The sequence below is a fragment of the Myripristis murdjan genome, chromosome 9, assembly GCF_902150065.1.
Source record: "Myripristis murdjan chromosome 9, fMyrMur1.1, whole genome shotgun sequence".
Lineage (NCBI taxonomy): Eukaryota > Metazoa > Chordata > Actinopteri > Holocentriformes > Holocentridae > Myripristis > Myripristis murdjan.
The window spans coordinates 36,198,465-36,221,625 of record NC_043988.1 but is presented as its reverse complement, the minus strand read 5'-3'; the positions used below and the strand labels follow the sequence as shown (position 1 = coordinate 36,221,625).

The window sequence follows — 23,161 nt, the reverse complement described above, 5'->3', positions numbered from 1 at the left end:
CCAATTCATGTTATATGTATTTAACAATATATGTGGATTAAAGCGGTTATTTTTAATCCTGTGAGCCGGGGGGAAGGAGGCTGAATGTTAGCATTTGGAGCTTCCAGCCAGGATCCAGCGACGATGACGATGAGAGGGAACACATCAACACACTGCCCTACATAACAGCGAGGGGGTGCATAATGAAGCATTTTTCCAAACGGGTGAACTGTCCCTTTAAACCCTGCATGTTCGTCTGACTGTCCGTCTTTGTAAAGCATCAGAGGTGCAGCGATGTGTGTTTTGCAGCAGTCACATGGTGAGGGAGACACCCTGGCTTTCACTGACAGAACTCAACACACACACACACACACACACACACACACACACATACATGTAAACTCATTTTCAAAGGGCTCCTTGAATATGGCAGGAATGAACTGGGTTGGGAGGGGGGTGTGTGTGTGTGTGTGTGTGTGTGTGTGTGTGTGTGTGTGTGTGTGTGTGAATACAGAGCAACCCCCCACTCTTTTGTTGCACTGCTCTCTTTTCTTTTGACAGCAGCTCGCGGTGCTTTGAAATGTAGGTTACCGGACGTGACGTCACGGCCGTGCCTCCCTGCTCTGCTGAAGCCCCAGATATTTACATGCAGGCCAGACTGTGTGAATGTATTTGAACAGCTATTTCAAATAAATTATTCAAAAACAAACAAACAAACAAACAAAAAACATATTTTATTGCAACTTTACGACGGGCTGCACCTCTAAATATATTCTGTCTTTTAATCTCGGCAGCCTGTGACACACAATGGATTTTATTTTCGAAAATGTAACCGGAAGTTTTATTTTGGATTATGCTCGCTTGACACCGTTATGCAACACGTCTTTATCTGTCTACTGATAACGGGTTACTGTTAAAAAATGCAGCAAATGCAAACACTCATTTATACGATATAATCTAAAATATTGTTTAATTTTACTTCGGTACTCTGTAATATTGACCCACATAAACCAGCTCAACGTGCCTTCGTCAAGGAAAACTTTTACTTTGACAATCCGGAGCGGAAGTGTTCGTGTGCAGTCGCGGCGGCTTGACGCGGGAACATCCTAGAAGCCAGACGGCTGATCCACGAGTGGCTCCGTCTCGGACATAATCGATGAAATAACGGATTAAAGTCGACGCAGGACATCTCCGGACTTTCGTTTTCGCTCCGCAGCTCCGTCATGGCCGCAGTTCGTCTCTCCGCCGAAGGTTTTGGCCGCGGAAACCAATAAAGGTGAGGCAGGGAGCGACTGGCGGAAGCTAAGCGGCTAACGTTAGCATCGGCGTGCATTGTCGCTTCCCGTTTCCTGGGGACATTTGTGCGCCTGTGTTTGTGTTTGTGTCGGTGTGTGTGTCGGTGTGTGTGTACAGTGAGTGTGTATAATGTCTGTTTAACTGTCGGTTATGGACAACATGTCGCTCTTCTTCATGAGGTTCTAGCTTCAAAGATGAACGCGGAAGTGTCGGTGTTATGGAAAATCATACGAACACTTCCCTGATGTCGGAGCTAAACACAGGACCGCAGCTCGTATGTGGTATTTATATTATGGCAAATATCTCGATACGCAGTGTGACTGTGGGTTCACACTTTTTTAAATTTTAAGTGTAACAACAGTGAAACTTGCGCATTAAAAAAAAAAACCAAAAAACCAGCATAATAATCAGAATCAGAATCAGAATACTTTATTGATCCCCAGGGGGAAATTACTTTTTGTTGCAATAACAACTCCCACTCAAAGTGTAAAGTAAAAAGAGCAATTAGTCAAGAAAAATAAAGAAAGGAATATACATATAAATATATATAGAATAAAAAGAAAGAAAAAATATATGTACAAGTGCAAACATGGACAGGAGTTATTGCACAGGTTATTGCACATAAGTGTGGTATTGAATATGGATTATTGCACAGATTATTGCACAGAAGTGTGGTATTGAATATGGTTTATTGCACAGGTTATTGCACATAAGTGTGGTATTGAATATGGGTTATTGCACAGAGGGAATTCCACCCGTATCGTCGCCTTTTGAGATATTAATGTAATGCATGTTCATATCGAGATAATGGTGTACTGTCCAGGAGTATCTTACAGTCTCATCTGTGCTCTGATTCTCCGCTGTTGACCAACACACACACACACACACACACACACACACATGTTGGTTTCCATCACTTCTGGGGACATTACATTGACTTACATTCATTTCCTGGAGATTTATCCTAACCCTACCCCTAACCCTAAAGTTATCTTAGCTTTAAATCAAGTCTTCACCCTAACATTAATGATTTTCACTAAGGGGACTTGCTTTTTGTCCCCATAAGGGAGGCGAGTCCCCACAACATGACTGTGTAAACAGATTTATGTCCCCACAACATTAGCAATACCAGGTACACACACACACACACACACACACACACACACACACAAGGGGAGTAAAACCGAGCCCTTCAGTCACACACTGCACCCTACAAAGTGCAGAGTGACACACACACATCCTCAGTGTGAGAGCATCTGACCACACACACACACACACACACACACACACACATTGAGCTGCTGAATTCATGAACCTACCGGAGGAATTACTATATTTGATTTAAATAATCAAAGCAGACCTTTGCATTTAAAAGCCTTTCTCTGAATAAAAATAAGACAACATACAGAGAATACTGGTAATTGTATTGTTTTTCTCCCTATAATGTACAAAACAAACAGAACTGAAGTTGTGACCCAGAAAGCGCAATACACACTGAGCCGTTTATTGAACCGTTACACTCTTGTGTGTCTGAAATTACATCTTTAAAACAGTGAAATATTATATATTATACACTTTAACAATAAACTTTACTATCCAATATGACATTCACTGGGAAATTAACAATTATAAATGTGTATAATTTAAATAAATAAATGGAACTACGTATTTAAATGCATTAATTACACTTGTAGTAATAGGAAAAACAAACAAATATTAATTTCTAAATCGCCTAAAGCATCTATTCCTGCATTATGTTCTGTAAAAATAAATAAATAAATAAATAAAAAAAAATAGACGCATATACCCTGATACTGATTATATCTGTGAAGGGCCAATATTGCACATACTTTGATATATCTTTATACATAATTCACATCTTTTTTTTTTTTTTTCAAATTTGTAAGGCATATTTTTATATTTATTTCTTTTTCTATTTCTTATAATGTAATTCTTCTCCTGAGAATGTGAGCAATTGCAGTTTGCCCCTCTGGTGTCAATACATTCTTTCTGATATTTGGGTCTGGCTGTGTTATTCAGTGTTGTATTATTTCTGTGGTCTTGTGTTGTGGCTCTCTGGCTGTTTATTGCTGCATCGCCCCAGTTTTCCCCCGTGTCGCTCATCAAAGATTTATCTGCTCTGCTCTTGCAGCTCGAGCCGCCGTCGCCCCAGATGTGGCCCTTACCTCTGCTGAGACTGCTGTTCATGAACGCCGGGGACGTTTCCGTCGACAGGCTGCGGCCCGGCCTGGAGGGATGACAGGACATTAGCGGACATGGAGACCCGGGCAGACGGACAGCTGGAAACGCCGCCACGCTCTGTTAGTCTGGACGCTCCGCTGCAAATCCCCACAGCGATCTCAGGCGAACAGTGAACCCTGGTCTTTTTAAAAAGTCTTAGTTTGTTTTTTTTGTTTTTTTAAAATTTGATTTCTCAGTGAGTCGGCGCACAGCCGTAAAGCCATCGACACATATCACAATGAGCTCAGAGGGCTTTCAGTACCGAGCGCTGTATGACTATAAGAAGGAGCGGGAGGAGGACATCGACCTGCACGTGGGCGACATGCTGCTGGTCAGTAAAGGAGCTCTGCTGGCGCTCGGCTGCAGCAGCGGCGCCGAGGAGCGGCCCTCCGAGATCGGCTGGCTGCCCGGCTTCAACGAGACCACGCAGGTGAGCGGGGGGCGGCCCGCTTCCAGATCTGTCAACTAAACATTTAGTCAATTGACGGAGAATTTTTTTGTAAAAACACCAACCATCATCTGATTCCAGCTTCACTAAAATCACCTGCATGCTAAAATCGTTCATCCATATCTCTATAAAATTATTATTTTGGCTTTTTTGGTTTAAGAACACATCACTTTGGGCTCTGATCACTGGGCCTAAATCAGTGGTTCTCTAATAGGGGGTTGCTTACCCCCTTGGAGTACTGCAGGGGCCCATGAGATTTATAAAAAAAAAAAAAAAATTGAATTAAAAAAAATACCAGCCAATCATAATTCTTAAAAAAAAAGAGGGAACATTACTGAAAAAGTTTGAGATCCACAGACGTAAATAATTGATCAAAATGGATTATGTGACATTCAATACAGTCATCAGTCTCAGTCCTGGTTGGGCGTTTGGGGGAAATTTCTGCTGTTTTCAAACAAACTTTGTGTTTGTCAGTTTGAAATGCGCTACAGTCCAAAACACGGAGGGTTTCCCCCTGCGCTTCACTTACAAGCTGATTTTCTTTTACAAGCAAAGACGTGTTGATCACAGGGAGGGCGGAAAAAAAAAAATCACCCAAAATCACCCAAGTTCATTTTTTTCTGCTTCCTGTCACAGGACTGTGGCAGAGAACAAGACCACCTACATTTTGCTCACCAACAGTGAGTGATGTAACACAGCGCACAGCCCAGTGAAATACAAGGAAGTGAAACCAAAGACACAGAATCACCAGCCGGAGAGACGACTTAACCCAAATAACTCTGAAGGATTAGACTCTGAGGAAACTCTGACAGAATCCATTCAAATCCCATTAATATGGAGCGAAAATGCATGTGGGTCAAGCTGAAAATACAGCCAGCGTGAACAACAAAATGACCCTGTGAACACGTCATTATTAATCAGAATATCATCAAACTCGTTAAATGGCCGAGTGCAGAGTGCAGGTTGGAGGAGCTGCAGTGTTTTCATGGTGAAAAGTGACAGAATAGGTGATAAATGAAGTGCTGAGGAGCCACACGTGATGAATGAAGTATGACCTGGCAGCTGTGATCGTCACTGCTCCTTCAACAGCTGTGATTCGGTTTTTGTGGGAAAAAGCTGCGAGGAGGAGGAGGTGTTTGATTTTAAGGAGCCCGGCCGCGTTTGTCCTCTTTCCTGAGGATCTTATCTCAGCGTGTGTTTCGTCAGATGACGTGTCTTTTCTCCTGAATCCACACCGCTGACTGATTTCCTCCTCCTCGGCTTTATCTTCAACGCTCGCCATTATTAGCACAGTGCAGGCAGCAGCTAGCTTAGATGAAACAGCAACATAAAAACACACCTTGAGAATTTCAAAATAAAGGTGGCGTGATCTGAAAGATGACGATGATGATTGATGGTTGCACTTTGCGTTGATCCTGTTGCATCGTTGAACGTTCAATTGATCGTTTGATATAGATCCATGGATCTTTACCACCCCAATGTTAACGTGGTAAAATGTTGGTATGAGGCGCAAAATGTGTCAGATGATCAGGGCTGATAATTGTGATCAATAATCAGATTGACAGGCGGTCTTGCCGTTGCTGTGGTTTCCTATCCTGATGTGTCTCTGTGTGTTTCTGCCGACAGGAGAAAGGCGACTTCCCGGGGACGTATGTGGAGTTTGTCGGCAGGAAGAGGATGTCCCCGCCCACTCCTAAGCCCCGCCCTCCCAGGCCGCCCTCTGCGGCGTCGGCGAGGGCCGACTCAGAGTCAGAGGGTGAGTAAAGAAACACCGAGTGGCACAGGGATCTAACAGACTGTTACCTGTGTTTTTGGCTTGAAGCCTTCAGAAGTCAGCATTTGTGACAATATAGATAGAGAGATAGATAGATAGATAGATCTTTATTGTCATTGCACAGTCATATACGGTATAATAATGCAACAAAATTAGGGCTCAGTGCTTTCGGTGCAGGGCAGAATAGAAAGCATCGTGCAGCCTGCTAGTTGAATAGCCGAGTCTCTGATATCAGAAAAATTCAACAGTCACTGAAACACTTGTTGGATGCGATGTGCAGGCGGCGCAGTTCGTCGATTTTGTTAGTTATGGACCCGGCGTTGGAAAATGTTGGGAGCCGGCGGCTTAAAGGGTCGTCTTTTCAGCCGTGCTACCGCTTTTGTTTTGTTTTGGTGTCCTCCGGAATGTCCTGGTAGCGATGAAAGTCCGGTGAAATTGGTGTTTCGCAGCGTCATCCCAAGCTCAAAAGGTCCTGATGACTGTACGCGTACATTGCCCAACATATGGTGGTGTTTTCAGCTAAAAACACAACCGTTCACACACACAAAAACACAGAATACGGCACCGAGAGTGGAGAGCTGTAAGCCGCTGCGTCTATGCGTGCCGCCCAATATTTAATATAAAGTAGTTTTTTTTTTCTTTTTTCTTTTGAACATGAACAAAATAAAGACATGAACAAAAAGTAAAGAGAAAAAGCAAACAACAACCAAAGAGCCAAATAAATTTGTCACGTTCAAAAGGCAGCGGGAGGAAGTCCCACCCCTTCACCGCACTCTATTCATCAATAATTAACCCGCTTCCAAACAATAATAATAATAACAACAACAACAACAATAATAATAATAATAATAATAATAATAATAATAATAATAATCACGACATAAACAAAACAGACCAAATACTAATAATATAATAAAAATAATAATAATAATCAAGAGAAGAAAGAAAAAATAAATACATAGGTACATAAAAATATTATACTATATAAAAGTATTTAAATTTAACCTTCATCACTCTGATTCAGAAGATCTCTGTCCCACATGAAAGGCAAACAAAACATCTGATTGACCCAAACTCCTGAGGAGCTGCACGTTGAAGCTGCTCGTGCTGCTGCAGATGAATATTCCTTTTATCCTTTTATCAGCAGCTCTTCGTCAGTAGATTTGTATTTAAGTTGGACTCATTCTGATGCTTATGGCTGTGAAGTTGCTGTTGACTCGCATCCAAAGTGGAATAAAAAAGGCTTTAACCCTCTGAACCCCAAGCAGTTTTGGGGCGTTTTCTGCTCCCCTCACATTTTGGCTCACTGTGGGGGCTTGTTTTTCACTGCAATTACAAGTGCTGCACCTCTATGGAAACAGCACAGATGTGGCTATCACCTGAAGCCATTCAAAAATGTCTTTCACAAGGTATGAAAGAGTTATAGTGCCATAAATAATAAAAAAATAAAAAGGGCAAACTGATTTTTTTGGATAATTTATTTTACAAAAATCGAGAAAAACTGGAATAAATGTACAGAACATTTTTTCAGGTGCCCACAAGTGTCACTGATCCAGGAAAAAAAAAGTAGGGCTCCACATGATTTATTTCCTGAAATATTAACATTTTTCCAACCTGTATAAGCTTAGGCGTTTTTACTGCCTTGCCCCCTTCCATGTTACTACTGTTGCCTACACACTGAAATTCAGTGAATTTTTGTCACACGACTGTTGGGCTCACCTGAATCAATCAAGATTTCTCAGATCCGCTGAAGACCGCAGAATTTTCTGTTTTTTGAATGATCTGGATTGAGTAAACGACTGTTTTTTGGCGAATTGTTGAATGAAGCATGTATAATAAAATGATTCGAATGAAAATCGCTTTTTTAGCCTTAGTTTCGTCCTTTTTTCTACCGCTAAACCGAAGTCGGACATGTTGCATTCAGGGACCGTCGGAAAATTCAAATTCCGACGAAAAAATAGGTTTTTAAAGCTTCCAGCTATGATAAACGGTTGAATTTTGGCGATTTTTAAAAAAATACATGTCTTTCTATCCCGCCCGCGGGTTTGGGGTTCAGGGGGTTAAAGGCTTAGATTTGTCTTGTTGAGGCCTGCAGATCCACTGAATGAGCGTCCGGTCCATCAGGTGACGTTGCTCTCACCTGGGCCGACCCCGATGTGAACACGCAGGGTGTGAACGCAGCCCGGGGGGGAACCGGGGAACCGGTTTACACCGGAACCCGGCAGAACCGCCTGGAGGAAAATTCATAGAAATTCAAGAGAAACACGGAGCAGAGATTCAGCCTGAGAGTGACTCAGAGCGACATGAACCACTCACTTCAGCTGTTTCCTGATTCTCAACCCCCTCAACACACACACACACACACACACACACACACACACACACACACACACACACAAACAAATGTACACAGTGTTCTGCAGCCTGTAATTATTCAGGTTTGTGGTTGCTGACTGAACAGATCTGAGTTCTGATCTGCCACTACCATCCTTACCAGAGAACACAGGAAGGAAGTGTGTGTGTGTGTGTGTGTGTGTGTGTGTGTGTGTGTGTGTGTGTGTGTGTGCGCATGTGTGTGTGTGTGTGTGTGTGTGTGTGTGCGCATGTGTGTGCCAGCAGCAGGGACTTACCGTACGCAGCTGGTGTGTTGTGATGTGTTTTTTGTCTTGTGGCGAACCTGCAGGGCGGTTTTCTGCTCAAATTCATGGCCGCAGCAACACTGTACACACACACACACACACACACACACACAGTTTTACCACTTTTACCCCAGGTAAACAGATTTTACAAATGTTTGTTTTCTTTTTTTTCATTGAGACTACCCACAGAAACTGGCTCTCTCAGAATCTCAGATTAGTTCTAATCTGAGATCTAATCTGCTTTAATAAACCCGAGTCCAGTGGTTCAGACTGAAGTTTAGTGCAGAATGAGTCTGATGAGTTGTTTGTAAACTCAACATTCAGGGATGGCCGCTCCAGTTTTCCTCTCCTAGGATGGCGACGGAGTAAAATGTCATGTTGCCGTCCTCGTTGTCCCGCCGACGCCGTCCTGTTGGACAGGAAACGGTCCAGCGTGGCGTCGCTCTTCATCCTCCTCCTCTCCCTCAGTGCTCGCCGGCGGCTGAAAGCTCAGCCTCAGATTCTCTCTCGCAGCTTCGTCCGCTCGCCGTTCTTCCTCGCCAAAGCTCCCTTTTCCACCGCCCGTGATTTTCGTAGCTTCCTATTGGTTGTGGTGCTGTCAGTCTGGCACCGTGCTGCGCTGTGATTGGCTGAGAGGGACACACCCGCTGCCCATCAGAGTCCCGAGCTCAGCAAAACAGGAAGATCCAGGCAGAGGGCAGGGCCTCTGCAGTCACACACACACACACACACACACACACACACACACACACACACACTGCTAGTGACAGTCGTGATGGAGAGGATTAGTTTTGTGGGAGTCTTTACTGTTTTTTTTTTTTTTTTTTTTTTAAATCCAAAAGACCTCTCCTCACTCCACAGCGCTCTAGCTGGTGTTCAGAGTTTTCACAAAGTCAGAGTTTGTTGTTTGCAGGAGTGAAATGTTGGATGGAGTCAAAGTGGAAAGAAAAAAGAGACGTTCTGTCAGATTTCAGCAGCGTCGCGCCGACTGCCTGGACCCGCCATTTTCACAACCACCAGCTCTTTTTGCGCCGTGTGTGTGTGTTTTTATGGAAATTCTCTCTGCAGTATCCAGTATCTCTGCAGTAACGCCACCATATGTTCTCACACACACACACACACACACACACAAACACACACACACACATTCACGGACAGTATGACCGCAAATCTTACATGAATCATGAAACTCCGCTTTTCCTGAAACGACAAAAACCTCTCAGATGAAAAGCAGCACTGCGATAACAAGTTTGAGTCTGTAAAGCTAGAGAATAAAACGTGTGTGTGTGCGTGTGTGTGTGTGTGCGTGTGTGTGTGTGTGTGTGTGTGTGTGTGTGTGTGTGTGTGTGTTTTGCAGGAAACTTGTTGCCAGACCTCCCAGAGCTGTTTGGACCCCCGGACACGGCCCCTCCCCTCCTCAGCAGACTGATGGAGGCCATAGAGTCCACAGGTGGGAAACACACACACACACACACACACTTTACAGACAAACCCTGTCTATGTAAATCATCAGAGGCGTTTTCAGACCCCAGGACGTGCGTCTGACTTTGAAGCAGAGACAGCCCGCGGGGCGTTACGTGATGCACAGCGGCCAGAAACACTCACACTGTGAAAGACGTGTGTAAATCAGCGGCAGGCACATCAGCTTCCCGCGACGACGACTTTTACAGCAGCCGTCGGCCCTTCTTTAAATCACGAGGCCCTAAACGTTGTAATGTTCACTAAGAGCCAAACCTAGAGTTAATTTTCTAGGCAGAATGAACGGGCATCAGAGCCGCATGACGGCGCCACCCAGTGTTCGTTGACGACCTTTCTATAATCGTGGATGTGTCGGCTGTTATTCATAAACTTCATTATCTTAACATCCATCCACGGGCCGTGTGTGAAGCCTGGACTGTTGCTGCAGAACCCAGAATCAGAATCAGAATCAGGGGCCAGATTCTCCAAAAAGTTCTTACTAATAATCTGAAGATGTTTCGTAAGAGGAAAAAATGAGAAGTTCATAAGAATGTTCTCAAGTGCTATTCCCCATTATTTTCTTAAGAACTGCACATTATCTTAAGAACTTCTTAATTTTTGCCACTTGCGAACTTCTCAACTCTCTACCTTTATGTAAACAAACAGCCTCGAGCTGCAACCCACAGCAGCTCCATCTAAAATCCAACAAAACAATATCCATTATAGTCTCAACTTTGATTTGATGTTATAAAAGTGTTTTCTCAAAAATTGAGATACATACTTTGTATTGGACAGCGATGATATTACTAACCTATTAGTTAATAGAATCTAAATATAATTGACACTTGAGTGGTGACTGGTGGCTAAACAAAATGTCCTCATATAGACTCAGAAACAATATATGTGCCTATATGTGTCTAAATACTGGTTTAGATATTAGGCTGAATTACAGTTTAGATAACGATTATCACTATGTTAACATATAGAGTGTAAAATTATTAAGGCATTACTACATTAATCTATGTTATATAATCAAATTTGGCTCTAAATTAATCAAAGATGTTTGAAAAATAGCTTACCTTCACACAGCATGTGGTTACTTAAGACGACCTTTACCTGTCTTAAAGTTACGATACTACTTAAGAAAAATAGTAAGATCATTTATTTCAAGAATCCCATTTATTTCTTAAGAAAAATCTTAAGAATAAAGTTGCGAGCATTCTTAAGATCTTTTGTTTGGATTCTTAAGATATTTTGTTTGTGAATTCGAAAATATCTTAAGATTCTTCTTAAACCCAAACTTAAGAAAAAAAATGGAATTTAAGAAGAAATTTAATCTTAAGAACCTTTGGAGAATCCGGCCCCAGATCCCTAAGTGGAAATTGGGTAACATGAAGTGCTGATATTGATGCTGATGCTGGTGTGTTGGTGTGTTGCTGCAGGCCTGGAGAGCTGCAGTCTGTACCGGAGCCTGGCCGGAGGAGCTCTGGACGCCCGGCAGCTGGCCGACACCGGTGAGACACACTTCCCGCCGCGGCCACACTCCCTGTCTGCCAGCGACGGCACGCACGATGCAGTTTGTGTTGTTTGGAGGAGCGGCTGTCACGCTTAAATGTTCCCCTCCTCCGATGGATCCTTTTCTACAGACGGGGCTGTAGGCTTTCCACCGATCTGATCTGATCGGCCGATATTTTGCATTTTATACAATTTGTGTGATCGGCTGTCTCGGCTGTAATGTCTTAATCCGCCGATCCGATCAATGACGTCATTGTCGTGTTGAAACTTTTTGCAGATGCTGCCGTTGCATTTTTTTATCTGCCTCATTTACTCCGAAAACGTTCCACACCACCGCCGTGTTAGTTTTGAGCCCTGTCACTAAAACCAAACCCGGCATTTTTAAAAGAAAACGGCAACAGCGACCGTGCGCGTTGATCATCGCTGAAGTTGGCAAAGTTGGAAAATGGCAAGCAAACCGGCACCGCGGTCAAATGAAGAGGCGGAGACTTTTCTGTGCTTGGCGGTGGAGCCACGTTGCTATGACGACTCCCCCGACGGCGAGGTGGTACTCAGTTGTAATGGAAAACCACCGAAACCGAGGCGAGGCGAGTCGAGTCGAGTAGGTGCTGGTGGAAAAGCGCCATATGTAATGGACAATAAAGTTTTTTGAATCTTGATTCAAACAAACATGGCGGTGGTGTGGGACTCCTTCAAGATTTGGGGCAAAGATTGTTAAACATTGGCAAAAAATGCTTGAGAATACTTTTGTTGATACTCAGTAAACGGTACATAATATACAGTTAATAAGCAAGTTATTTAAATAGACATATTGCTCCCTCATGTGATCGGATCGGTGATCGGTTTATTTAAACTCACTGATCGGTGATCGGTTTATTTAAACTCACTGATCGGTGATCGGTTTATTTAAACTCACTGATCGGTGATCGGTTTATTTAAACTCACTGATCGGTGATCGGTGTAAAGCCTACAGGGCTGTGTCCCGAGTGCCGGTTAAAGTAAACACGCGGAGTTAGCGCTGTGCGGCTTTACCCTCCGTGATTCTGCTTTGTAAAATTCAATTTAAAATTAAGTTACTTTAAATCCTGTATAACATCGATTGATATTAAGTCAGAGTTTTGATATCGTGAGTTAACCGGACAGTAAAAAACCTTAGAAACCTGCACGGATGTCAGATTTGTGTTTAACTGCTTGTGAGAGGCGCCTGAGCGCAGCCTCACAGGCGTTTTACCCCCGGAAACCCGAGCAAATGTCCAGGATTTCTTTCAGACGCGGGGCAATGAGCAGCTCAGCAGGACACTTACCAGAGGGTTTCTAGAAAATTACCTGGAGATTAACTTTAAAACAAACAAAAGAAACTTACCTGATCATTGCTAAATAATAATAATGATGATCATGAAAAAGGAGACAGATTTATTAACTAAAGATAGAAAACCAGAGATTCTCCTCAGGACTTTTTTGTTGCTTTATCTCAGCTCACTTCATCTGTTGTTGTTTTTTATGCTTTTTTTGGCTAAATTTCAGGTCATTTTCTCGTAACTTTTTCCTAATTTGGTACTAGATTTTTTACAAATCCCACAGCGAGCCGCCGTCAGGCCCCGCCCCTCTCACGGAGGTGTGTTTGTTTTCAGACCTGGAGCAGCTGGAGGGTGTCGTCTCTGTGTGACGGGGTGGTGAGGTTCCTGCAGGAGCTGCCCGGTCCCGTCCTGCCCGCCTCGCTGCAGACCGACATGATCCACGCCGTGCAAGGTCAGAGCCCCGCCCGGGACACTGAACCGGATCAAACCAGATCCAACCGGAGCAGACTGCATCACTCTACCACACACTGTCCACACACACACACACACTGTCCACACACACAGCTAACACCCCGCCACATCAGTGACCACCTGAGTCAAACATCAGTCTGATCAGTATCCTGACATGAAACTAGATCATGTGGGATTTCAGATGCTGTGATATTGTGACAGGCAGGCTGTTCTCACTGTGCCTGATGAAAAGCCCTTTGAGGCTAGAAATACATTTAATTTACTGGAAAACTCCCAGCGTCGCAAAGGGGCGGAACATTTCGGGTAAGAAACTTTCTGGACATTTTCCAGAGGAAGTTAAGCTGGGGGGTTTTGTAAATTTTGTTTTGTCATAAGCAGCCGTGCGTGCAAACCAATACACATTTAAAAAATGACATCATTGACTTTGATTTATTTGTGAGTACAACTTTAGTACAACCGAACAACAGAAACATTAATGACAGTATTTTCTCTTGAGCTTCTCCAGCCTCTGGCTTCTGCATGTTTCTGCATTTTCCCTCGATCCTTTCCAGCCGATGCTGGACACAGAACCAGAGAGCAGCTCTCCTCAGTCACAAGTCAAACTAGAACCTCAACTGGAACTAGAACCTTGTATGAAAACAGGAACGAGGCAGAGGAACCTCACGGCACCATGACTGATTAATCAGCTGCTCTGTCAACACGTTAAGATTTATTTTCTCCAGTTAAATTTTAACACTGCAGATCAAATACCTTCAGCCCAGCAACATCATCAGACCTACCTGCCTGGATACAGGCGAGACAGGTGCATGTGATGGAGGAGCTCCGCTGAATCTGCGTTAAATCTGGTTGTTTTAATCCAGATTATGCTGCAAGATGTTTTTTCAACTACATTTAAATTCCCGGTTACAGGCTAACCTGTAAATTTGTTCATTTCCAGTTTATTCCCATTAATTCCCATTAATTCTGATGGAAAGTTTCCAATTTGGAAAATTCCTGGAATTTTGCAACCTTAAATCCTCCAACACTTTGGACTAAATCCCCCAGACTGAGACCAGATGTTGGACACCATTTTCACCTCTGGACGTCCAGTGGTTCAGTTCCCTTTTCCTGTTAGCTTAGCATAAAGACTTGAAGTCTATGGGAGTGGTTAGCCTGGCTCGGTCAGCCTCCCAGCAGCTGTGAGGCGTCTGACTCACTCAGCGAATCACGAGGCTCTGAAATCCACGTCTGGAACTGGAGCGTTTTGAGGAGAAGTTAATCTGCGGTGGATCCTGTAGTCAGAGATTACAGCACCACCACCTGACCTCTCCTCACACCACTCCAGTTTAAAAAAAAAAAAAATCCCATGATGCATATTGGATGAGTCTGACAGCATCATAACCCAGCCGCTCAGTCATGCTAACCAAAGCCTCTGTGTGTTCACGCTGCTTCTCCTCCTCCTTCCCCCTCCAGAGGTGCGCGACCCGGAGGACTGCGCCCAGGTGCTGCGGGGCGTGGCCAGCTCGCCCGCCTGCCCCGCCCAGTACGGCCTGACGCTGCTCAGCCTGGTGCGCCACCTCGCCCGGCTCTGCCTGCACGCCTCCAGGAACCAGCTGAGCCCCCGCGGCCTGGCCGAGGCCTTCAGCCCGCTGCTGTTCAGACCGCCCGCGGGGTCAGCCTCACACACACACACACACACACACACACACACACACACACACACAGACAGAGTAGTCGAACAGTCAAGTCAAAGCTCTGGCAGCACACAGCAAATGTCGTGTCACTGGTTTTTATTTCATTTATGTCATTTTTTTTCCATTACCTTTACCTTTTGGCAGTTATTCAGTAACACAACACGTTTCCCAAAAAATAAAAAAAACATCCATAAAGGTTAAGTCAGTCTCTCTGTAAATAAAAACACCTGTGATAGAGCAGAGCAGTCCTGTGAGCTCGTGGTCACGAGGCGGCGTCAGGAAGTGAGAGAGACGATGACTCAAACCGTGAATCTCACATGATCGTCAGCATGAAGGAAACTGACTGTGTCTTCCTGAAACAGCGTTAGTGAGAAAATCACCTTAAGTATCCAGAATGACAAAAAAAAAACTCTTTGATTTTCTCAACATTTGAATTTATTTTGACTTCATTCTTTTAACTGATTTATCCTTTTACATTGATTTGATCACTTGTCTTTTTTTGGGGGGGAATTTAGTTTCAGAGAGGTGCCATATGAGTAAAGTTGTTCTCATAAAGTCATTAAAGCTTGGCATTTTGGTGTGTGTGTGTGTGTGTGTGTGTGTGTGTGTGTGTGTGTGCTGCTGTAAGTCTGTTAATCTGACTGGGTGTTTTGTTCTGTTCACCAGTTCTGAGTCCAGTTCAGATCTGCTGGTTCAGGTGCTGGAAGTTCTGATCACCAGCGAACTCAACATGAACCAGGCTGCACCAGGTAATACACACACCCCGTCTGTGTGTGTGTGTGTGTGTGTGTGTGTGTGTGTGTGTGTGTGGAGGGGCTACGTCCCGGCCCATCGTTGATTTGGCAGGTTCAGTTTGTGTGGTTCTGCTCCCCTCACTGGTCGGGTCACTGGTGTTCCTGGGCGAGCGCCGTGTGCCCGTCCATCTGCGTCTGAGGCTGTGAGCCTTCAGCTGCAGCGTCCGGTCACATGGGCTCTGAGGTCTCATGTGATTGGCCGACTGACCGTCTCTTATCCCTCGCTCCAGTCGGTTCCCTCCAAGATTCAAGATTTATTCGTCACATGCATGAATGTACAGGTACAGCAGCAGTGAAATGTAATTGCAACAACTCCAGCACTGTGCAAGTAAAAAAAATAAATAAAATAAATAAAAAATAATAATAATAATAATAATAACGATAATAATAATAATAAAAAATAAAATAGATTAAAATAAAATAAAAATAAAGATAAAATAGAAAGAATATATGACATTCCTATATACAATGAACAACCTGTATACAATATACAGCAATATACAAAAAGTACAAATAAGTAGAGGGTAAGTGTACTGTGTCAGTCGTCTCATGCAGAGCCGCCTCCTTCCTGTCGGATGAACTGAACGCTTCCAAACGTCATGATGATGTTCAGCAGGGCCGTCCTGAACGATTATTTTTCTCCTGATTAATCTATCAGCTATTTTTACGATTAGTCGATCAGTCAAATGATTAATTTTTCAAGTTATCTAACGTTTTTTTTTTGTTATGTGCCCCGTATGAACGTGCATCGTTAAGTTTCTCAGTCAAAGTGACCTGGTGCTGCTTTAACTCCTTCATGCTGCCGTGTTGCCGTAACTTCACGTTAGTTGGTCATCAGTGAGTCAGACTGAGGATCGTCCAGCTGTTTGCTTCCTGTCGTCCTCCAGCAGCATCAGGACGTCCCGCTCCAGCTGCTCGCTCGTCGCTGTGGAGCCGCTGAGGGACGCCGTCTCCGCTTTGCAAAGACGACCGAGTCTTCTGGCTTCTCTTTAAAAGATCTGCACACTTTTCAGTTCAGTTCAGTTTCAGTTTCTTTATTTACCTCGATGCCGTAAAAAACAACAATCACAAGACACAGAGTCTATACACAGCAAAAAAGAGATTAAAAGAAAAAAAAAGATACAAAAAAGGCTGGAGGAAGCATACCTTATTTGTCCCCCCCCCCCCCCCCCCCCCCCCCCCCCCTTTTCCAAATACAAGAGTACGCTCCTCAATGTCGTGTTTCCCCAAAAATGGGAGTGCAAAGGTACAAAATAGCGTATATAAAAAAAAACCTTCTGATGTGTCACAACAGTGAGTATGAAAGTTACAAAAAAGCACTAAACAAGTCAAAGTGCTTAGACTTTACTGTATATCAATGTAAAAAAAAGAAAAACAGTTATCATATCGCACATCACACCTGTACAGTACGACAAGCAAGTCAGCTAGTGCTTAACCAGCTCCTTTTCACGTCTCTGACCGTCTCTTTGGCTGTTTGGTGTCGCTGCTGCCCTCTGCTCCGTCTGAAAGGCTCGGACCTGCAGCCTCTGACGTTTTTTCCACTTCTGTTCATGAACGTCAGCGTCTGCTGTACGCCGTTTGTGTAAACTGCGTAATCGACAACAACTGGACGGTATGTTGTACGCGTCGACATAATTATGTCACCGATATAATCGATTAAGTCGATCGATCGGGACAGCCCTAATGTTCAGTCAGATGTTCAGCAGGAGAAAATCGACTAGTTGAAGGAGGCTGATTCAAAACAGGGCGACTCACCTGGCTCACCTGTCAGCTCAGTCCCAGCAGAACCGCTGCCTCCCACTCACACACACCTGGGAGTTGTGCGTCAAGTATTCATTATGCGAATAATTCATATGACGTCTTGTACACACTCATTTTCAAAAAAAAAAATAAAAAAACTTCCAGTTGGCCAGTGTGCGGGAATCTATCCTTCAATTACTTCAATGGACTGGTTTGTCCTTTTCCGATGCACCTGCCCGAGGAATAGATGTGCTAAGTTTTTTGCTGTTCCCCAAAAAAATAAAGAAAGAAATAAAAAAACCTGCCAGCTAAAGTAGCGTATCCTCCTGCCGAAAACGAAATGTAACTGGGTGTTTGGGTGCATTTGTGGTCAACTCCCAGGTGCCCCGTTGTGACGTGGGGCACCTGAGTGTCTTCGTTTACTCGGAGGAGAGCAGAGACACTAGAAAGACCGTCAGTCAGTTACTATAGTTCTGTATTCTTCATCGGTTTTTATTTTTATTTTGTTTTTAAGTTTTGATGTCAGTGCAGTCGAGTCTCCAGACGGGGTTTGCTGGTTCCAGTTGAGTTGTTGTTGCTGTCAGTGGGAGTTGGTTGTTTTATTCTAATCTGGCCGCTGTTTGTCAGAATAGCTAAGAGCGCAATATCGTTCCAGTTAGTTTTTGTTTGTTTCTAAAGACTAGTTTTTAATTTTATTTCAATGTACTAAAATGTGTCTTCACACCTAGTTTTAGTGTTTAGTTTAGTTATAGTTAATTACACTAACTTAGCCGTAGACAGCAAAACGCAGCAGAGCCTCTGACTCTGCGCTGCAGCAAAAGGCGCGCCCGTCCGAGGCGACGTCAGCGGGAACACGGGGCTTTTCCGTTTGCAGACGCCTCTGTAAACCTGAAGTAAGGTCAACACTTTATTACGTTCTGCTGTCGTTCAGTGATCACAGTTGTTTTGTTCACATTTGTAACAGCGGATTGTAATCTCGCACGCTGTGTTGGTAAATTATTTTTCCAGTCAGCACAAATTATTATCTATTTTTAGGGGCAAATCAAAGAGGGAAATGCCCACACTGTAGAACACTGGTGCAGTCTTTTTAATGCAAACGGAGGTCATGTTATTTTGGATCCGAGGACATTAACATTTTTCACTTCCTCTGATCAGAATGAGTCGCAGTCACAAGGCAAAGGTGTTGCTCAACTGCACGGCCTGAATGTCACATCCAAGCGTCATTCGTGCATTTCAGCACACACGTCATCTCTCCGCCGGCCGGCCCGCTGAACAGCACAAGGAGAACAAAAAGGCTTGTTACCTGATTTGGAAATGACGGCATAAACTTGTTCATATATTGAGAACAGGAGAAGAAATGATGGCCTGTCATTGGGGGTTTGCGATACAGACGCACTCAGAGTCGCTTCCTCTGTGAAACCTCAAACCACGCTGGGTCGTTCTGTACCGCCACAATAAACCAATAATAGCAACCAGCGGGTACAGATGGTTCCTAAAATAAATTCATCATCTGTACCATGGAACTGGTGTAGATTTTGCAAAATGTCGGCAGTGTCAGCCTCTGCGGGTGTTTTGACACAGGCAGTGTTTCGGTCGGCCCAGGTTCCTTTGGGCCTCTCACTCAGGTGCGCTCCAAAACGGCCGCCCCGTGGAGGTGGTCTCTGTACGGCTGCAGGTGAACTCTGGTGTCACCGTTTGTGATGTGAAAGGTGGCCGGACCTTGAGCCGCCCAGCTTCCTGCTCTACTCCACAGGTGTGAGCTGAAAAGGTTTAACTTACCTGGGCGTTCGTCTGATGAAGACCTCACAGCTCAGGAGGATTCATGTGGCCTCCTCCTGACTTAGATAGATAGATAGATAGATAGATACTTTATTCATCTTGAAGGAAATTCACTTGTGCTGATATTTGACTTTAGCGTATCCGGTGCATCAACATATTTTTTTCAAGTCGCGGCCACGCCTCATTTTCAAGCTCTGTCATTGCCTGAGACTGATAAATACAGACAATATGGAATAAAATGACCATATTGACCAGTCACACACAGAGACTATGGAAAAATATGCAAATCAACAGTAAAATCTCACTGATTGACCTAAAATTGGAAAAAATATTAATTTGTGGTGTTTTAATGGCTTTATATTATTTCTAAGTACAGATTTTTGTTATTTATAACCGATGCGTTACAAAGTGTGTACAGGACATTGAAAACACATCATCATGTGAATTTCATGTTTACCCGGTAGAACCCATGACATTAGGAAAACTCATTAAAAATGAAGCAAAAAAAAAAAAAAATGTTAATCATTTATTGAGAGACTTTAAACACTGAGTGGGCTCAAATTGACCGCAAACATAATAAGAGGGTTAAGAAGCACAGTTTTCCAAAGATTTTGATGGCAGATGGGAATTAGCATTGTGCTGTGTCTGGTGCGATACATTTACTGTACTCTGTTCCTGTTTTAAATGCACCATTAAATAAACAGAATTTATTAGATAAATATTTAGACTGTATATGTGTGTGTGCACACGTACTCAGGGACTCACATCTCACAATAGCACACACCACCAAAATTACACGCTAACCCATGTCTACTACACGAAACGGCCGCTGTCTCAGTAGAATTAGTGAAGAACCCATTTTCATCCACACACCTGGAGGTCAGAGGTCAAGGGACCATGCCAGTTTTTCCCCTCGCCAAAATTTAGCCGAACTTTGGGGCGATGTTTACTCCCCTTGCCGACAGCTGAGCACGACATGGTGCAGATGGATTCCTTAGGTCATCTAGTTTCACACAATACAACCTTTCATCTTATCTTCACTTTAAATGAATTCAGTTATAAGAGAAGATTAAAAAATGTACAAAAAATTGCGATACTTGTGTGTGTGATTAGCCGATTTAAATCAATTCAATGTAAGAAATAGCCTAAAAACAAGGAGTTTAAAAAAAATAGTCATACATAAGTGAGTCATTTTTTTAACTATAGGAATACCACAGGTGGAACAGTGTACCTGTCTGACTCTTGCTCTGGCTGTTTGCCGCTTTTAATCTCAAAGGTTTGTCGTGGGGGAAATGTGCTGTATTTAGTTTGATAAAACTGTAAAAGTCAATCTTACTTTTGTGGCCACCACAGCAGGGAAACGGCTAACCAGCAAAGGTGTTCACAGAGCATCACGCTTTCACTGGCGGGGCCGAACATCTCCATCTTAACAATGTCGTTTAGTCAAATATAAATGTGGTGAAACAAGGCAGATCAGCCACGAGGATCAGGAAAATGACACTTTGTTTGTGGAGATTGTTTGAGTAAAATCAAGATGTGAACACTGAAGATCAGACCGGAGGACTTGTCAACATTTTTCTGATGCAGGGTTTCATTCAATCAGCCGTCAAGACTCGTATCCGGTCATTTCTTCATCCATTTAGTCCGCCAGTCAGACACCAGCCGGCTAAAACGATGACATCATCCTCCCTGAGCATGAAGGATGCAGCAGTGGAGGAGGGGGGGTGGGGGGGTGGGGGCGTTGCCTCAGTGATATCACTGCCATCGCCGGATTGGCCGGGGGCGACGGTGATGTCACACATCTCCAAGCTGCTCTCCTGAGCTTTGAACTGAGAGGGAGAGAGAGAGAGAGAGAGAGAGAGAGAAAGAGAGAATACATGCAAGTAGCTGTAGATACTAAAAACTGAAGACGAGAAGCCAGACAGCGGCTGTTTAGGGTTCGTGTGAAGAAACTAGTTTGACGTGCCGTTGCTTTCTGCACAGATCTGATTTCCTGACCTGCTTCAGTTTCATGTGCAGCGGCAGAGAGAGGAGGAGGAGGAGGCACACGCAAAATAGGATATCTGGCAGATTTTTGTTGCTCTATTATCATTCTCCTTTTGTACACAACGTGCTCGAATGTACCGGAAAATATTTTAGACGGCGGGGAGACAGCATCAGGACGTCCGCGTGATTGACTGCAGGCGGATAAATCAGAGACTCGGGGAGCCATGAGAGACCCAGACAGGGATTCACAGAGTGGATCTGCTTTGCCGATCACAGCGGCTCAGTAGTGGCGTGGAGGTGAAGGAGGTGGTGGTGGTGGTGGGGGGGAGATGGAGCGAGAGGAGGCAGGGAGGGCCGAGGCCGAGCCGCCGCTGCGTGGAAGAGAGAAGATCCTGTGCTACATTAACATGCAGAGTCCAGGTAGGGCTGCAGGCGCTCAGCAGGACAAAGGACACCCAATCTCAGCCCTGTTTTCATCCTTCACTTTCATGCAGTTTCAAATGGCACAGAAAACAACTGCAGAGGCTTGTGAAGGGAGTGACATTTATCCTTAAGTCAGTTCTGAGTGTTTTTTTTTTTTTTCCATGCATGCACCACTGTCAGATTTTTTATTTTCTCATTTGTTTTGCAAAACCTCACAGACTCTTTCTCCACAGAGAGCAGCTGTGGAGGCTTGTGCAGGTAATCTGTCACTGTGAATGATTGTGCTCCAGAACGTGAAGAAGGCTTGACAGTAAATAATTAAAATCATCAAATAATCAACAGTAAATAATCATTTTAGTAGAAGCTGCCCTCACCGCGAAGAGCTGGCTTCACACAAGGCATCTTTCAGGCGCTGAGCTGCAGGCTGCAAATGAAACTTTTATAGCTCATACATCAAGGAACTCGGCCTGGGCCTGGGCATTTCGGCTTCATCCCTCCGTCCATCAACACCTCTCAAAATCTACAGGATGTTTACCATGAAATTTGCCGAGTACGTTCGAGCCCCTCAGAGGATGGACCCTATCCATTTTGTGGCCTCACAGCCTTTCCCGTCGTACCACCATTAGGCCAAAATGTCAACTTTTCACACAAGAAGTTGATATTGGATAAAAGATTGCCTTGATATGTAATGAGTGTGTTATGCTCCCCGAAGGAAGATTCCTCTTGATGTTGCTGGCCTCACACAGACAGGCTTTGTGGCTCCGTGTTTACCTGGTTGCTCGTAGCGGTGCAACGGATCATCGTTGATCCGTGATCCGTACGGATCCCTCTCCGCGGTTCGGCACACGCGTGGTCCGCGGATTGGTTGATGAAAAAAAAAAAGTTGTGCGCGTTCACATGAAGGGCGCAGGTGCAATCCACACTGGTCAAGCGCTGCGGTAATCATGGCTAGCGGAGGAGCAGAGGAACTTGAAAAACCTCCTGCATCATTTAAGTCGCATGTATATGAGCATTTTGGTTTCCCTGTAACAGACAATGATGGTGGAAATAGGATGTAGGACAGTGGCGGTTCTGCCTATGTTGCTGTCCTAGGCGAAATTACTGGCTTGCGCCCTTCCATGTTACTACTCCTACCGCGGCACCAGTCCCGCCTGGTGCAGGCCGGTGGCTTTTTTTATTCAAACAAGATTTTGTCCATATAAAAAGTAGCCTATTTTTCCAAAAAAGGGTCTTGAAAAAGAGGGGTCATCTTAAAATCAGGTTTTTTTGGAGTTTTTTTTTTTGAGGGCGCACTTTTCTTTTCTTTTTTTTTTCTTTTTTTTTGGAGGGCGCTCTTGCGCCCCCAAGTAGACTGCGCCCTGGCCGGTTGCCCACATTGTCCATAGCAAAAACCGTCCCTGGTGGACAAAACCATTACGGTGTGTAGGCACTGTGGCACCCGAAATTAGAAGGTATCACGCCTTAAATTGCACTTTAAGTTGTTTTTATGTAATTTAAAATTTTAATTAAACATTGGATGGACATTTTTAGTTGAATGTTTTTATTTAATGGGCAAACGTGTTTTACAAAATAAATGGAGGACAAAGTTATATTTGTCTTGTCTTGTCTTTTTTTTTTTTTTTTTTTTTTTTTTTTTTTTTTGCTGAT

General features: G+C 44.0%; 1 protein-coding gene across 1 annotated transcript in view; it reads left to right on the top strand.

Moving 5' to 3' along the window:
* Positions 1 to 1,047: 1,047 nt before the first annotated feature.
* The window catches only part of LOC115364852 (phosphatidylinositol 3-kinase regulatory subunit alpha-like), a 37,128-nt gene continuing 15,014 nt past the window's right edge, over positions 1,048 to 23,161 (top strand). Inside the window, 9 exon segments of the mRNA XM_030059494.1 lie at positions 1,048 to 1,255; positions 3,428 to 3,946; positions 5,591 to 5,720; positions 9,735 to 9,827; positions 11,278 to 11,349; positions 12,982 to 12,998; positions 13,000 to 13,099; positions 14,572 to 14,770; positions 15,459 to 15,541. Coding sequence (XP_029915354.1) covers positions 3,755 to 3,946; positions 5,591 to 5,720; positions 9,735 to 9,827; positions 11,278 to 11,349; positions 12,982 to 12,998; positions 13,000 to 13,099; positions 14,572 to 14,770; positions 15,459 to 15,541 — 886 coding nt within the window. The 5' untranslated portion in view covers positions 1,048 to 1,255; positions 3,428 to 3,754.